The 17,261-nt window shown below is 42.3% G+C and overlaps 1 protein-coding gene across 1 annotated transcript; it reads left to right on the top strand.

The window, feature by feature from the left end:
* The first annotated feature begins 1,880 nt into the window (after window positions 1-1,880).
* dlec1 (DLEC1 cilia and flagella associated protein) lies at window positions 1,881-13,225 on the top strand. The gene is made up of 37 exons (XM_085762799.1): window positions 1,881-2,186; window positions 2,296-2,436; window positions 2,558-2,765; window positions 2,844-3,022; window positions 3,390-3,607; window positions 4,146-4,230; window positions 4,343-4,430; window positions 4,673-4,846; window positions 4,931-5,067; window positions 5,150-5,242; window positions 5,449-5,539; window positions 5,663-5,825; window positions 5,925-6,117; window positions 6,271-6,347; window positions 6,477-6,639; window positions 6,742-6,838; window positions 6,931-7,061; window positions 7,230-7,398; window positions 7,481-7,607; window positions 7,755-7,905; window positions 8,067-8,183; window positions 8,322-8,443; window positions 8,555-8,740; window positions 8,833-8,909; window positions 9,014-9,165; window positions 9,857-9,972; window positions 10,088-10,158; window positions 10,406-10,626; window positions 10,795-10,953; window positions 11,061-11,183; window positions 11,303-11,397; window positions 11,558-11,645; window positions 11,785-11,982; window positions 12,077-12,238; window positions 12,367-12,517; window positions 12,810-12,927; window positions 13,008-13,225. The coding sequence occupies exons 1-37, from the start codon at window positions 2,124-2,126 to the stop codon at window positions 13,129-13,131; spliced, it is 5,028 nt and encodes a 1,675-aa protein (XP_085618925.1). The 5' UTR covers window positions 1,881-2,123; the 3' UTR covers window positions 13,132-13,225.
* Window positions 13,226-17,261: the final 4,036 nt, after the last annotated feature.

Genomic DNA, 17,261 nt, shown 5'->3' on the forward strand with positions numbered 1-17,261 from the left:
AGTCATGTGACTGCACCAGGATGTTGACTAGATGTCACTTAGGGACTTCATGATTTAAAAGTTCAACATCAATATGTGTAAGGGGCTTTCCAGGGCACTTGAAGGCGGTGTGACACCCGTGTCACCGTGGGTCCTTATGGGTTAAATATAATCACTCCAAATCACACCATGCCTGTTGTCGTCATTATTGCTATTTATAAGATGGAAGCTTACTGACATCAGGCAAAGGCATCAACCATTTGCAGACATTTCATTGTTTCAAGCACATAAATATGTGTAAAAAAAAAACAAAACAAATGAAAGCGGATCACAACAGGCAGTCTGATGTGTTTTCATGCATGTGTAGGCTATCCCATGGTATATTTACTTTGTAGCCTGCCCTGTGAATTATTTTGGTGTCACGGACATGGCAGATTGCTTTGAAATAATAGGAGGTGAATAGTGTTTGTTCGTTGCTCCACAAGCTGCTGTTCATTGTTAGGACGTCATATCTGAGGGCTTACACAGATCCCTCTTTGTGCCTCTCTATTATCAGTGTCTGCCAGCCTGTTCTGTCCTATGAACTCTCGTGCTGGGGCAAGTCTCATGAAAAAAAAAAAAAAAATACTGCTCTGTCTGTCGAACCACGAGGAGCTACAAAGTGAGCTCAACAATCGCCTCTTTGAGAACCCCATCTGAGCACCGCATGAGCTGATCAGCACAGTCAAAGAGTTTGTTTTGGGTGAATTTGCAATCTTGAGTTCTGAAACTGTTTTTGTGAATTTTATATTTCATTAGCATTGTTTCTTTCCTGCAGCCACTGGTCTTTTATGTACAAACAAATGCTTTGCCTGAGCTCTGTGTAGCTTTGAAAACACTTCGCATGACACCATTAGGTTATACCAGCTGTGTGTACATGAAGCTTTTCAGTCACTATTTGTATTTCTGCATTGCAGGAGCACTCATAACTCTTTGAATGAAGTTTGATGCACAAGTCACATGGGTAACAGGTATTTAGCCACACCTTACTCCCACAAAGAACAGTATGTGTGCTAATTAACAATACTATTTATTTCCTTTAAAAAAAGGAAGATTGCCAAGGCACTCTTGAGGTCCAAAAGTTAAAAAGCCTTTATTGAAAGGTGCCGTAACGTGTAGGTGCAGTTTTTCTACTTTTAAACTATGTAGCCACTTTCAATAGCCTAAAGGCTTTTTAACTTTTGGACCTCAAGAGTGCCTTGGCCATCTTCCTTTTTTTGTTGCTATTCAACACCCCTGTAGCACCTTGATGGTTTTTTACTCTTCCCTTAAAAGAAGCACTCCTTTTTCTGTTTTTCACTATTTATTTCCATGTTCTAAAGCTCAAGAACATGTAGCCTATTGCCATTTATTTAACCGATCAAATCAAGACAAAATGTCTGTGTAGGGCTCACAGACAATATTCTTGCTCATTTGGTCATTTGATGACAAAGACAAAAAGACAAGAGAAAACCTATATTCCTGTCCTGTTAATGACTAGCCTATGTGGTCATTAAAGTGTAACAGAATGAAATTCATGTAGGCTACTGCTTATTTCACACCCAATTAAGCCCTGCTTAACCTAATAAATTATATGAATAATTATTTGATACTTTACTTTATTACCTATGTATAAAAATATGAATTAAAAGAAAATGTATTAGCCTAAATGATAACTAAAAATTGTCTGTGAATTTTATTTGTGTGTTATAATTAACCAATGTTGAAGAAAAAAAAAAGACAATGTACACTAAAAAGAAATAAAGAAAAGTGATTGGTTTGTGGGGGAACAAAATAAAACTTCAAAAGTCTTGCGATGACTTCCTGCTTTGGACCCCTGTCATGGATGTATTATTATTACCCCTGTCTGTCTGCCTGAGAGGTTTGGTTGTCGCTATGGCAACCACATCTATACAAACATGGCTGACAACAAGCAACAAGTAGCTCGTTTACATTGTGTTGTAGTCACAACTTGAGCCGTGTGTGTATATTTAGCGTTTTACTAACGCACCACTTGTTTGGGTTTTGACATCGACTTTACCTGCTCATAAACCAAAGTATTTCAAAGTGACCCTGCTAACGCTAAATGAGCTGTTTGGCAAGTTAAACATTTAGCATTAGCTGCAATGTCGACGATGCTGCAGAAACTAGAGGCCAGCGAAAACAGATCTGCCTCAGAAAAATCACAGGTAGGATGCACAAAAGCTTGTTCACTCTTAACTTCTCACTAAACAAGGTGTAAATCACCGCTATTATTGAAGCTGTCTTGTTTTTTTTAATATTGTTATTTAATTTCAGGACATTTCTCACGTATTCGCGAGCATTTTCAAAGACATTTACACAAAAGACGTCATTGGGAAAGACACTTTGTCCACCTTCATCAAGACCAAGAGTGGACAGAGCAGCTACCATGACAAATATGTTGAAGAGCTTGAAGAGGTAACTTAACACTGTCATTCAATGGATTGTATGTTTCACAATTCAAGAGTACTATGAAAATAAATAGTAAGTTATCATTGTCACCTGATTCTTTTTTTTTCATTCATTATTCATAACACAGGCTTATTCTGATTACAACCGTCTTATTCAAGAGGCAGACATGCTTGAGAGCCATATAACCCAGGCCAAAGCTCAGGCTGCAGCCTCAGACAGCTCAGCCTTTTCCTGGTATGAAGACAAAGATCTTCTCGAAATGAACAACCTGATTTCACCCCAGGACTATCTACCTGTACAAAAACCACAAGTTCGAGCATCAGCACCAGCAGCAGGTACCTTAACCGTTTAGGTACCGACCATCAATCTTTAATGAGCATGTTCTGAGTCGGTGTTTACCTTTTCCTTGTCAGAAAAACCAAATCCTACCAAAGCTACTATCGCCTACACCATGCATGCGACCAAGGAGCCCCAGGATGATGGTTATACACTGATGCCCCGTTCAGAAAAAGCTGAAATGAATGAGTCAGATCTCAGCCTGACTTTTGAGTCCAGCTCAGATACCCCAAAGAGGAAGAAGACCCCCAGAGAGGTGAGGAATAAGAAGCAACAAGATTAATACTTAAGCCATGAATAATTTACTGTACCAGTTTATGCTATATATTTACTTATTCAAATACAATTACAAAATCCTAATTAAGACAGTAAAAAGAGTAGATGAATCACAGAAACAAAAGACAACAACAATGGAGACAACAGGGACATAAAATGATTAAATGAAAATTAAGTTAACAAGCGTTCCTGTGAGTTTTGAGAACTGACATTAAAGATAATTCTGATTTGGCAAGCTTCTGAGTTCCTCTGGGATGGATGGAGTGAGTTGTAATTACATCAATGCACTATAAATGCAGAATATAAAACATGATTGAATTCTGTCCACAACACTCCATGTGTTTCAGAAACTAAATCAAACCAAACCAAAGTGGAGGGGGCAGCCAAGTGCTAAGGACAAGGAAGAGGCATGGCAGAAACTTCAGAAACTGAAAGATCGACAGCGTTTCCTGTGCAATCCTCACTTCCTCCCTCCAAATGCACAGCATGGCGGCATGTCCCTCATCCACCCCCGGACCAGAGCAGTGAAGGCAGAACATAAGAGGAAAGGGGTGGAGGAGCAAAGGTACCTGGAATGTGCTGACTTATCATTTTGTCGCAGGGCAACAACTATAAACAGGCAGAGTACTGACACAGTGAATCACATGAGAATCATGTACATGTTAGAGTTGACAAAATACAAGTTAGTTCAGACAATCCCTCTTCAATAGTAACTGCAAACACAAAAGCCTTTTTCCTTAATGCAAACAACTGTGCACCTTATATTTTGCTTGCAGATAAAAACGCTATTCATCACAGCTAACTGTAGGACACTGCAGTTTACTAAGACTGCAAAAATATTAGGTTCATATTATGTGCTGTCCGTATGTACATGACTATTTTCAGGCCTGGTTTAAAATAGTCTTTAATAAGAACTGATTCGGTCCTATTAGTTCAGCCCCATTTTTGATCTGAGCATCAGACAGAAATGTTTGCTTTGTGGTTTTGAAAAATGTTATGGTGTCAGCCTGTCACCTAGCTCACCGCTTCCTGTGAGACCGTTTCTACTGTGAACACACAGAATACTCAGGTGTTGTTTTGTTTGTTCTCTTTCTGTCTGAAAGCTCCAGTGATAATCCTGTCCCAGTCTTCCTGGCGATACCATCTGTGGTGGTTTTCACTGACTACAATGTGGGACATGTCTATGAGGTATGTTTCAGTGACTTACACCTCAGTGTCAAGAATTCAGAGCATGCAGGACTAAAGTTTGGCACCTTCTCCCATGAGATGATGCATCATAACATGTCCTGTCGTGTCTAAGACAACACTGGAGCTGAAGAACCTGACTTCCTCAAGCCGTCATGTCCGAGTCATCCCTCCCACCACTCCTTACTTCTCCATCGGCCTGGGTGAGCTCTTCCTTTCAGTTCTGATGGAATTATACAGTCACATCCTCTTTATACCAAAAATAATATATAAAACGTGTCAAGACTGTATCAAAAAGGAATGTCTCAAATACAATCACAAACGTATGTGAATTCAATTCAAGCAACCCCAGCTATAACAAACAGCATGATTGTGTTTTGCACACAAGTGAATGCAGTTTTATATCTTCTATCTAAGTTTGATGATCAGGTTTGATGTTTGGCAGGGAGGTTCCCTGGTGAGGGTGGTGTTGTTGCCCCTGGGATGAGCTGTAAGTACACGGTGCGGTTTGCTCCAGACTCCCTAGCAGACTATGAGGACTTCATAATCGTGGAAACCCAGGCTGAGCATCTGCTCGTGGTTCCCATCGCAGCCGCACGACCCCCTCCAATACTCACCTGTGAGTCTCATTGCAGTTGTTACCGTGTTGTGTGCTTTACTGGGTCATGCATCGTTTATATGCTTCTCCCTTATTCCTGTGCAGTACCTAAAGTCCTAGACTGTGGTTACTGTTTGATTGGAGGAGTCAAGTTTGTTGAGTTTCTGTGCCAAAACGTTGGTCTCAGCACCGGGACATTCTGCATAATCCCCAAGAACCAGTGGCCAGCCTCGAACCTCAGGGTAACTCATGGTATCTGTGTTAGTAATCTTAATTGTGAAAAACCTTCTCCTGCTTGACAGCTTTTGTTTTTTCTTCATGCAGCCCGTGGCCAGGACATACTTCTCCGAGCAGCCCCCCTTCGCAGTCAGCCCGTCTCTTTTTGTCCTGCAGCCTGGAGAGGCCACTGTGGTGGAGGTGGGTCAGTGATGGAGGAGAGAGCTATGATCTGTAGCTGCAACACTTCCAGAGGCACAACTGGGTTTAAACTGCAGTTATTGTTAGCGCTGACTGAAAATGACAGAAAGCTATCTCAGTCCCAGTTTTGAGGCACCAGTGTTATTTCAATGCAACTCTATGTGTTTCGCATTCATGTCGTATTATTTGTGTGTGTGGATTTGCAGGTGGTTTTCTTTCCCAGCACTGCACAGAGAAGCTGTCAGGTTTTCACTATTGTCTGTGACAACTGCCAGGTGAAAGACATTTCCGTTGAAGGTAAATCATTTCAGTCATCGGTGGAGTTTCTGGGAGATGTTTCTCCCAAATAAGTAATGATTTAAAGTTCTCTACTACAGTATATGGTTAAATATACTTATTGGATATATGTGTGTTCTCCAGGTGAGGGCCAGCTGATTGCTCTTGAGCTTGTGTCTATATCCGGGGAGAATGAGCCTCCTGTGGCCGGGGAAGTGCATGACCTCACTGCAGACCACTTTGTCCGTTTCAGCCCATGTAACCCTCACTCTGTGCAACAGAAAAGACTCATTATTAGAAACAACGTGTAAGCTTTGCATCTACACATACAATCAATACAAAGTGTGACTGCAAGTTGCAATTGAATTATTTGATTCTTTCTCTCTCTCTCTCTCTGGGGACGAAGCCACTTGGAGCTGCCTTTCCACTGGCAGATCTTGAAGCCCAACCTGCATCCTCTGCTTCCAGGAGAAACCCCTGTACCGTTCCAGATCCAGGCCCACCTGGCCACAGATGACGCTTTCCATGTCAGCCCCCCATCAGGCCTTCTGGCTCCCTGCCAGGACCAAGAGTTCCTGTTTACCTTCTGTCCTAAAGAGGTAGACAGTATACATGAACCATGACAGAAAACAAGAATCAGGGGTCACTGCATCACTAGTAGCGCTTACTAAAATGCTGTACTTGTTATATGTTAAGTTTCCAGCCTGAAAGCCATGTTATTAAATTATTCATAATGTTTGTGTTTTCTGAAGTTGAAGGATTACCACAGTGTCTGTCACCTAGTACTGAGGGATGTCCCACAGCTGCCACCAGAGCCTAGTGAAAACAGGTGAAGTTATATACAGTGTTAAAGGCCTGTAAACTCTGAATTTTAATATGTACAGACAACAACACAAGTATGCATGCTTTTTATTCATCAAGGTTTTGGGTTGTGTCTCTGTGTGTATGGAAAATCTAGAGCGCTTCAGCCTGTCTGTGCTGGCTCCAAGGTGAGCGATGTCATCGTCATGGAGATAGAGGTCAAGGGGTCAACAGAGCCATACCAGGTCCTGCTGGAGCCGTACGCTGTTGTAATACCTGGGGAGATTTATATTTGCACAACCACCCACAGGCAATTTAGGGTGATTTAAGCCACTGTCTGATGTTTGATTCATTCAAATCAATATGTTGTCTGTGAGCGTTACAGTTACACAAATGTGTGTTTTCTATTTGTCGTGTATCAGATGTGGAACCACAGCAAGACCTTCATCTGTTTTCAGTGGGAGAGAATGAGCAACTGCAGCCACATAATAGAAGTAGAGCCCTCTGCTGGCAGAATAGGTGTGTCACACAATACATCATTAGACCCAGCGCAGCATTTAATGTTGTTTGATTTGATGTTTTATTGACTGATTGTGTGTATTTGTGCCCAGAGGAGAACGAAGCCTTTGATTTTGAACTAACTGTGACTGGAGTGAAACCAGGGAAGGTTGTTACCAGTCTGCTCTGCCACGTGGAGCACTGCCACGAGCCTGTCACCTTGGCTGTGGAAGTGTCATTCAAGGCAAGAAAAAAAAACATAACACTGTCAGAAAACCAGCAACTCAAGTGATAACTAAATGTACATAAATTGTACAATAAGAGTTGTGAAATTTCACGATAAGAGTTTCTTTTTGAGACATATAGTTAGTGAGCTGTGATCTCTTTATGCTCCTCATCTGATTTTCAATAGGGTCCCATAGTCACCTTCAATGTGCCCAGTGTGGACTTTGGGCTCATTAGGTTTGGGGAGCAGGCACAGACCACCCTGCTCCTCACTAACAGCACCCACCTAGAGGCCTGTTGGGCAATTGAGGACAGTCAAGAGCACGAAGACCTTCAGGTACAGTGGACTAATATGACCATACACCCATAATAAGATAAAATGTCTGATAATTTGTTCCTTTATTCTGTAATCTCTGATCTGTATTGGTGTTTAGATATCAGTGGAGCCCTGCAGAGGTGTGCTGCCCCCCCTGGCCTCTTACAGTGTGGACGTGTTCTTCAGGCCACGTTTCTGTCAGCATCTTGAAACAGAGTTGGAGCTGCTGGTGGAGAATGGAACTGGTTGGTAAGGATGCACAGTTATATAAAACTTTACATCTCTTCTTCTGAAGATTCATCATGGAGAAATATACATGTTTTCCCTTAAAGGCTGTTGTAATAATTAGTGTGGATGGACCAGCCTTTGACAACAGAGCTGTATGTTAATTTGCAGTCACCTGTCAGTGAGAGCAGATGTGCAGTCGCCTCAGGTGTGTCTGCTAAACTGTGAGTTGATCCTCTCTGAACTCTACATTGGAGTTCCTGCCAAGGCCACTGTCACTCTTTTCAACCAGACTCTGCTGCCTGCAGACTTCAGATGGACGGTACGCTGCACCACTGCACCACAAGCCTTTATCTCTGTGTGTGTGTGTGTTAGCAGTTTATAATCTGTATAGTGTAAAAGGTTAGTGACAAAATTGACAAGTGGGATGTCTTTTCACACAATTATACCGTGGTGATGACTCTTGGATATTTTCTTCACCAGGCTGAGCTGCAGGGTAAACAGGCCTCACTGTGTACAGCCAGTTTTGAGCCCTCCTCTGGTACTCTGGGACCAAATGCCAGCACGGAGGTCACAGTGAATTTTACCTCTCACACAGATGTAAGTAGATTGTTAACACACCTGAAACGTACAAGACATAACACCACAGAGAGAAAATTAACATGTTTAGTGTCTGGTCTGCTTATTCTGTCTTCTGAAGTTTGATGTTTTATTCTCTTGTGTGTCTTTTCTGTCCAGCTGGAGCTGACGGAGGTGGCTGCTCTCTGTGAGGTCCAGGAGATGAACTCTCCTCTTGTTCTTGGAATCCTGGCCTCCAAAACCAAGAAACTCACTGTGTCGTACTCGCTGCCAAATGTCTGGTAGCTCCACACCGCACAGCTACATCCCTCTATTTCAAAAGTGTTTATGAATTCAGTTGCACAGACTGATGCTTTACTGCTCAAAATATTACCACTGTCCTTTGCTTTTAGCTCTACCACAGAGGGTGAGAAACCCTCAACACTCGTGCTGGATTTTGGAGACGACGTTTTTTTGAAGAGAGCCATAACGAAGCAGTTTCTTATGACCAATCAAACTGGTATCCCTGCTTCTTTCACTGTAGAGGCAGAGTATTTCAACTGCCATGCCTCCAAGCCAAACAACCATTCAGAGAAAAGGTAAAGCAGTTATCTCACTGACATGCAACAAATATACAACAAAGTCACTTAACTGCACCTTACATATGACACAGGCTGCACCTTGATTGCAGATTGTGTCACACCGCTTATGTTAGGAAGCCGCTTCACTCTGTCCAAGCTAAGAGGGTAGAAGAGAAAGCACATGAGGGTATGCTTTTGCTTTTTATTGTTTATTTATAATTTATATGAGTCTTAGACTATTGGGCCCCAGCATTACTAGTAGTGATTCTTTATTTCTCTGTTCTTTGTCAGAGTTTGTTAGCAGCCTGCTGGGTCATGGAAAAGGTGCAGCTTTCTTTGTCCTGCCAAACACGGGGACGCTGGCACCATTTCAGACCCTCACTGTGGATGTGACCGCCTACACTGGCATGTGGGGGGAATACAGAGATAATCTCATATGCAAAGTATGACGTAATTTTAGTAGATTCCGCATATGTTTGTATTCTCTTAACATACTGTAGCTCAACATTTTGGCAAATTAGCCCATTGCCATAATCCCTATAGTTTTAGGAGTAGGTTCATTACCTTTAATTGTTGGTGCAAGCTATTGCAGAAGCAGAATCGCGAGCTGCTCAGAACTACGCTACGGAGGGATTTCTTGGTTTCCCTCATCAAACTCATCAAATACACAATCCAACAACTCCAAAAAGCTCTCGTGGACAAGTTGTGACCTGCACATTCACCACGCTATGAGATAATAACAGAATGTTACGAGACAGAGTTGTTTTAGAGGTAAATTTGTGCAAAACCGCAGTTTTTCAGCAAGCAGTATCTGCATTTGCCATAACGTTTCACTTATTATCTCATAGCATGGTGAATGTGCAGGTCACAACTTGTCCACGAGAGCGTTTTGGAGTTGTTGGATTGCTGAGGGAAACCAAGAAATCCCATTAGCCTCCGTAGCGTAGCTCTGAGCAGCTTGCGGCTCTGCTCCACCGTTCTAAAAATAGCTTGCACCGACAATTAAAGGTAACAAACCTATTGCTAAAACTATAAGGATTATGGCAATGGGCCAATTTGCCAAAATGTTGAACTATCCCTTTAATCTTGTTGTGGACTGGTGAATAATGGTGAAATTGCCTTTTCCACCTGCAGGTCGGGGACCTCGAGCCCCGGCTCATTCCCATGCAAATGACAGTCAAAGGATGCCCACTCTACTTCCAGATGACAGGCACACAACTTAACGACCAGAACCTGGGTCCAACCATACAGTGTGTACCGATGCCACTTTCTCCAATTAAATCCATCATTACTTGTGCGTATTTGACAATGACATGACATCATTTCAGCAGAATCAAAGGTCTTTTGATTTTTTTCCTTCATTAGATTTGGCACTCATTTATCTGGAGGTGACACAGTGTCTCGTTCTCTTCGCATCAACAACCCCACCATGATTGGTAAGTATAATCATTAAAACATCCTGGCCAGGCGGAAAAATTGTTGGACCAGCATATTTCCTGTCTTTTGGGTCAACAGTAACTGGAAGAATAGGAGCAGTATTTAGAAACAGAGTCAGCGTTAGGGGAAAAAAAGACTCAGTGGAACCACTATTATGTTTGTCCGTTGAATGTGTGGTCTGCTATCAGGATTTTGTACCTTGGCTAATTAAGTCATATCATCTTCTAAATCTTTATGTGCTGCCAGATCTTCGCATGGACTGGGAGACATTTAACAAAGATCAGAATGACCATAAATTGGTGGACCTTGTGGTGGCATATGGAGGCGGTTTCCCACTCAAAGATGCTGATGGCAATGAGGTGATGAGTGGAGCAACGAGGCTTCCCAGTGGGGACATTCAACCAGCCTGGGAAAGAATTCACAGCTCAGACTCCAGCACCATGAGCCCCTCCCGCCAAAGCAAGAATGTAAGTGCATTTAACACCACAGCAGAGACACACAAACATAAACTTTAATGATTTTTATGATGTGGCCTCTGGGAAATTCTTATGGCTACAATGCCAGTAACTGGACCCACATGGTGTGTTTTTTTATTCTCTCACTGGCTCAAATTGTCTTTCTCCTACTGAGTTCAGGAGATGGAAGAGGAGGAATATATACCCACGGATGACTGCGATGAAAAGGAAACCTGTCTTTATCCCTCTCCTGCAAAGAAGAAACTCTTCTCTGTCCACATCCGACCTCATGTGGGCAACCTTTCAGATTACCCCTTCTGCATCACGCCTCAGCAAATAGTATGTTTATAAGATTACAGCTTCATACGTTTCCATTACCACTAAAACACTGCATTAAAACAACTGTCTATCAGTAATGTATTTCCTTTTCTGGGGTGTATTTCAAGGTGATTGCAGCAAAAAGCAGCGGCACAATCCATGTATCTTTCACTCCTTTGACTCTTTCCAATTCATCTTGTGAGTCCAGATGTGTGGGATTAGCTCTGGGTTTCGTGAGTCTAGACTCTAAGGTAACATGCTGAATTTATAAAATAGTATCTTTCAATGTTAAAGCTTGGAAAAGGTGAACGGTACTGTATATCACTCAGTGGCACATTGTACTCCCTCATTGTGTTGTGTGTGTTTACAGATGGCCGCCTGTGTCCCGGGGAAAGTTGGAAGAGCTCATGGTTTGGATTTGGAGCCTGTCAGGTTGGATCTACTAGCAGCCGTTAAGCCTGCAGTGTAAGCAATTACAATCATACTATTTATGTCCTCAAAACCCCTGATGCATCCAACTCCATTTATGCTTCCTAAATTAAAAATCAGCTGAGGTTAGGCGAAAGCTGCTCAGAGGTGGTCTGATTAAGTTGCATATCTTCCTCTTGGCTCCCCGTCGCTGCAGGCTGTTAGTGCAGATGGAAGAGGACGACGGGGTGCTGGAGTTTCGAGCCTCGGCTGGTGATTTACTGAGGGCAGAATCGGAGAAAGAGGTCGGTCCGAGAAATCTACAACACTAATAAACAATGCTTTGGCATGCGGGATGCATGCATGCATGAGGTATTAGTCCCAACGGTGTACACTGTACAGTATTTCTGATCAGTCATACTTAGCGGTTGATTTGCTCCACAGCTGGGAGTGCGGGAATTTGACATCACACGGACACTTCAACTGAAAAACACCTCGGAGATGCCTCTACACTTCAGGCTGGGAACTGAGCCTCCGTTCGTAGTGCTCAAGCCGCGGCCTCCAGTCAGGACCAGCCCCTCCAGCAACCCGTCCACCGGCGACGGTCACTCTCTGGTGCTGCAACCACAGAAGAGCATGCAGGTGTGGTGAGGAGAGGGGACCCCCTGGCCTGAATCTGAAGTATAATTACATTAGAGGTGTTGTGTTCACCGTCCCTCGTGTCTGTGAACGGCAGGTGAAAGTGGCGTTCCACTGCTCTCTGCCTCTTCTGGATCACGTGGACCGGGCAGACGAGAAAGTCCCTCCTGGTGTGACGCTGATCCAGGACGCCAGCGGGCAGAGGAAGCTGAAGTTCCAGCAAAACCTTCTGATTCACTACAGCAACAACAGCCTGCAGGTCAGAGACTGATTTGAATTTCCACCGCAGAAATTAGTTTAGGCTACAAGTGAGAAAAAATAAAATTATTAAGTAGATAATTGCAAAATATTTGACCTTCAAAAACTCATTTCCTCTGCTCCGATCAGACGGTGCCTCTCCGTGCCCGTCTGGATCTGTCCACTCTGCGTCTGTCCACCCACAGCATCAACTTTGGGAACTGCTATGTGGGGGATGTGGAAACAATAGAAGTTAACCTCTACAATCATGGAGCCCACACATACTGGAGATCAATTATTGGTAAAGCTTGGTATCATTTTAAAGACTTTATTTTGATTAACTTGGCTCTGGTTTGTGTAGATCTTCTTTTTTAGTACAAGCTAGAATTATAAACTGTTGAATGCCAGCTATTAAATATATGGTCTCTGTCACTCATTTTTTATAGCGGTATAGAGGATTCCAAAGTAATTTTAATATCAGAGAGTTTAAAATATAACAATTGCTGTCTGATATTATACAGTTACAATGAGTTTACCAAGGAAATTTTGTCTCTAACATCAAAATTCACATCATATTATTTGTTTGTGTGCAGAGACAGATGAAGGGGAACCCTGTGTGTTCAGAGTGACTCCAGACTGTGGGCTTCTCAGGCCCAAGGAGCTCCATGTCAGCAGCTGCAGCCAGTGTCTACAGATCAGCTTCACTCCCAGGTAACAAGTAACAGAAAACTATTGGATGATACAAAAACAAACTGTAGATTCTGACATCTACTCTTTTATCTCTGTTGCAGTGGGAACAGGGAGTTCAGAGCCAGAGTGGTGATCCAGTCTCCTCTGGTGAAGACCCCCCTCATTCTGCAGCTCCAGGGAACAGGATATTTAGATGACATGTACAGGTCTAATTTTCTAAATTAGATGTTCCTGTAACAACAAACTCTCCTTAAATCAACTTATTTATAGTCATTTTGTAATAATTGTATATATATAGAAAACAACTTGTCAAGCCTCAGGCATTTGATTACTTACAACAACACTTACACACTCTTTCTGGTTTTGTATGAGGATACTTAATATTGTAAAGATAGAACCTAAAGTAGATCTTAGATACAGATGATAATCCTGTGTCTTTGCACATCACTGAAAGGTCTCTGCTGTTAAATGATGCCATGACCTGATGTTTTACATGATATGAAGGTAAAGACAATCACCTGCTATTTTACATAGACGTCTTATTGCCAGCAGGACTTCAGTGTTTAGTGGCAAGGGCAAGTAAGTTCAGATGATCAAAACAGCACTGAACTGCAGACACAGTTTCTCCCTCTCACATTTAACTAGCCATGAAATCCCTTTTATTTAGTGTTGATTCAGATCACTCTTAATTGATCTTGATTTAGTTTCTTCTACGGTTCAAGAATCAAAGACATCCCCAGCTTCTATTCTAGTCTCAGTGCACATGGGCATCATGTGATATGCCCTGAAGATGATTTTCAGAGGAAACTACAGGATATGGATACCAGGAAAGTCTGTTTGATCATTGATACTGCATGCATTTTATTGGAGGGGAGGGGGGGGGTTATCAAATGAGTCTTGTGTTTTTCTAAGAAGTGCACGTTAGCTCTGTTCACAAAAAACTGTGCTTGGAGGAGAGTATGAACCAGAGCAATGGCTCATTTACTGGGTTTCTCCACGGTGAATCCCAGGTTTGCTGAGTGCACTGGATAGGAAATCAATCATTTAATGTGAGCTGATGTGTGAAAAAAAAAAAATCTATTCCCTCATTTTTTTAAGGTTTCCACCTGATTGCTAAAGGCCTTATTGATTTCCAGTAACTCAACACCAGCCACAGTTCGCCCCGAGTTGGGAATGGATTTTTCTTGAAGCCCCTTTTAGAAAGATCAAAAAGGACTACAAGAGGGATAAGCACAAGAATGTGAATGTGCACACACACATTCACACACAAACACACACACACAGGCTGTTTCAGTACACAAAACACAAGGGGGGAATTCCCAACACTGCACTGGTCTTCAGGGCTGGAGGTTGTCAAAACCAAAGCCTCAACAAATCAGCTGCCCTCACCTGGATACCATGATATTCAGTAGCTAGTTTAAACAATATATTAGGCCTATGTTAACTGGAATGAATATAAATTACATTTATTTTAGTTTAAAGGAATTTTTATCCATGAATATGACCAGTTGTTGTTTTGTCCTTGTAAACATACAAATCAATGCAGTGATGTGCCTCAATTTAATTAGAGTTTCTACATTACTCCAATGGGTGCCTATGCAGTTACTGTGACGTTTTGTTTTCCAACAGGCAGACAAACAGATTCAACAGAGTAATTAAAAAATAATGGTAGAGAGGAAGAAAAAAAACTCCTGATACCCATTTACACAATGTTGAAAAGCTGTTTGATTAAACAGACGGCGAAGTCATCCAGCTATTCTCTGGATACTGTAAATCTGAAACACTCTGGGATGATGCTGCAAAAAAAAAGAAACACGCACACACACGCTCCCTCGTGCGCACACAGGTTGTTATTGTTCATAACAGCTGCCTGTGGTTTTCGTCTAAAGCGCGATTCAGCTGTACAGGCATCTACAAGCACTGCAAATCCACAGAGAGATGCAAATGTTCAATTGATATTCATTGCACTCGAGAAGTCTTACACAGAGCAAGGGCATGTCTGATCACAATAAAACAGTGCTGTGTGGAACTAATCTGAAGAGAGCGATGTGGGGACCAAGGTCAGTGGAGCATTTGTTATTCTGATAGTCTGGTCTAATGTGCTGAAAAGAGGAGATAGCTCTGCCCAGGGTTACATTTTTAGTACCCATTATGAAAACCTTTTTCGCGCACAGGTCGCCTCCTTTCTATCTTGCATTTGCAAAGGTTCAGCAGTCTGACAAGCAAACGGAAATCTGTTAAGTGTAGTGACATAAATCACAACACCTTCAATCCCTGCCTCACAATACACTGCTGCATTTGACTACTGTCATGGCCCATTAGTGTGGGACTCACGTTGATGCGTCTGCTGATTGAACACAACATGCTCCTCACGCTGCCAGAAAAATAAGGACTCGGCGTCCAGATATTACAGATGTTTACAGATGTTAAGAGTGTCTTTACTCACAAGTAAAGTTCAACTTCCTAATGGCTCTTTCAGACAGTGTAAAGGAAGGAAATGTTTTGCTGGTCATTCTGTAAGGACTGAGTAATTACTGAGCCATTAAGCTTTTTCCTTACTGGGGGGCCTGTGACAAGCAGGAGCTCCTGTCTGTTTACTATGGACAGCCACAGTTACTTATGCGCACTAATGATGAGTAGGTGGACACACACCGAAGAATAAACACGTTTACACAAAACTAACAGCTCAGTAAAGATACAGAGTGGTTCATCAAGTGCCAGTCCATCATCTGCCACCTCTGCAGTCATACCTAATGCAGAATATACAGACATTTTGTCGCTTTTGCAAAAATTCCCTTAAAGCAGATATCAGGGGCACGGCCGTTTCGGCTAATGCTGTGTTCAAGGCAGGCTTTTGAAACCGTAAGTTACAGCTTCAAGTCACAACTACGACTTGGTAGCGTTCCAGGTAACCCGTAGCTCGTGTTTTTACCGTCCTGTTGTCTGTGAAAGTTCCCTATAACGGCCACTCGTAACTTCCGACCCGTGAACTCGTACCAGATCGAACTGGTATGACTTCACAGGAAGGAAAAACACAAAGTACGAGTTTCCTTGAACGCACCATGAGTTAGCAGCCCCCGCCCTTGTCAGGCATCAATTGGTCCTCGTGCTACGTCACCACATTCACGCGCATCCCTTGGCTGCACACACTGATATCTGCTTTAACATACATTTCATCATTTAATTTTATACAGGCACATGGCAGCCATACTGTTTGAGGACAGCTATACTGAAAAAAGGTTTTCAGTTTTCAGTGTTTATTTTATTGTGAAAATCTTAAAGCAGATATCAGTGGAATGTTTTTGTTAATATAAGTCCTAAATAGTCCTATTTTCCGTCAGCAATCACTTACATGAAGTATTTCAGCCTAAACACGAGTCTCTCCGTCACTCTGCTCTGCTGTAACCCGAGGAGAAAATTTTCCTTGTGGGATACAGTGTTATCCAATGAGGGGAGAGAACGGCATGAAGGGCTGTGTGTGCAGCCAAGGGATGCGCGTGAATGTGGTGACGTAGCACGAGGACCAATTGATGCCTGACAAGGGCGGGGGCTGCTAACTCATGGTGCGTTCAAGGAAACTCGTACTTTGTGTTTTTCCTTCCTGTGAAGTCATACCAGTTCGATCTGGTACGAGTTCACGGGTCGGAAGTTACGAGTGGCCGTTATAGGGAACTTTCACAGACAACAGGACGGTAAAAACACGAGCTACGGGTTACCTGGAACGCTACCAAGTCGTAGTTGTGACTTGAAGCTGTAACTTACGGTTTCAAAAGCCTGCCTTGAACACAGCATTAGCCGAAACGGCCGTGCCCCTGATATCTGCTTTAAATATGTTTTGCCACATATTCTCTTCAAATATCAATTTGTAGTCCCCCTCATTTATCATTAACATCCACAATATCAACATTTGATATATCAAGTATGCATGTAGGCTAATGTAAATAGATAGGCACATTTTTTTGCATTAATTGGACAAATATTATTAATCATTCCTATATTGTTTACAACAAAAATAATTTAACTATATATTATATTACCGGTATGTTATATTGTATGACCAGTATGTTATATTATATTATATTATATTATATTATATTATGTTATGTTATGTTATGTTATGTTATGTTATGTTATATTTGTTTTAACATGTTGAATTTAATGTAAATATAGATTTTCCCACATTTCTAGTATCATATATTTTTGTTCTAGTGACTTGAACTCCAGTCTCTGGGGTCAGGTGTTGTACTTGCCCCAGGTGTCCACGCGGGGGCGGTGCACCCTGCAGTTTTGGCGCCGCTGCCTTGGAAACGTACCACCGGAGAGCGTCACCACTTCCTGGAGCTCACGTTGTTGCT

This window comes from Trachurus japonicus, chromosome 20 (genome assembly GCF_045865225.1).
Source record: "Trachurus japonicus isolate A0001 chromosome 20, Traja_1.0".
Lineage (NCBI taxonomy): Eukaryota > Metazoa > Chordata > Actinopteri > Carangiformes > Carangidae > Trachurus > Trachurus japonicus.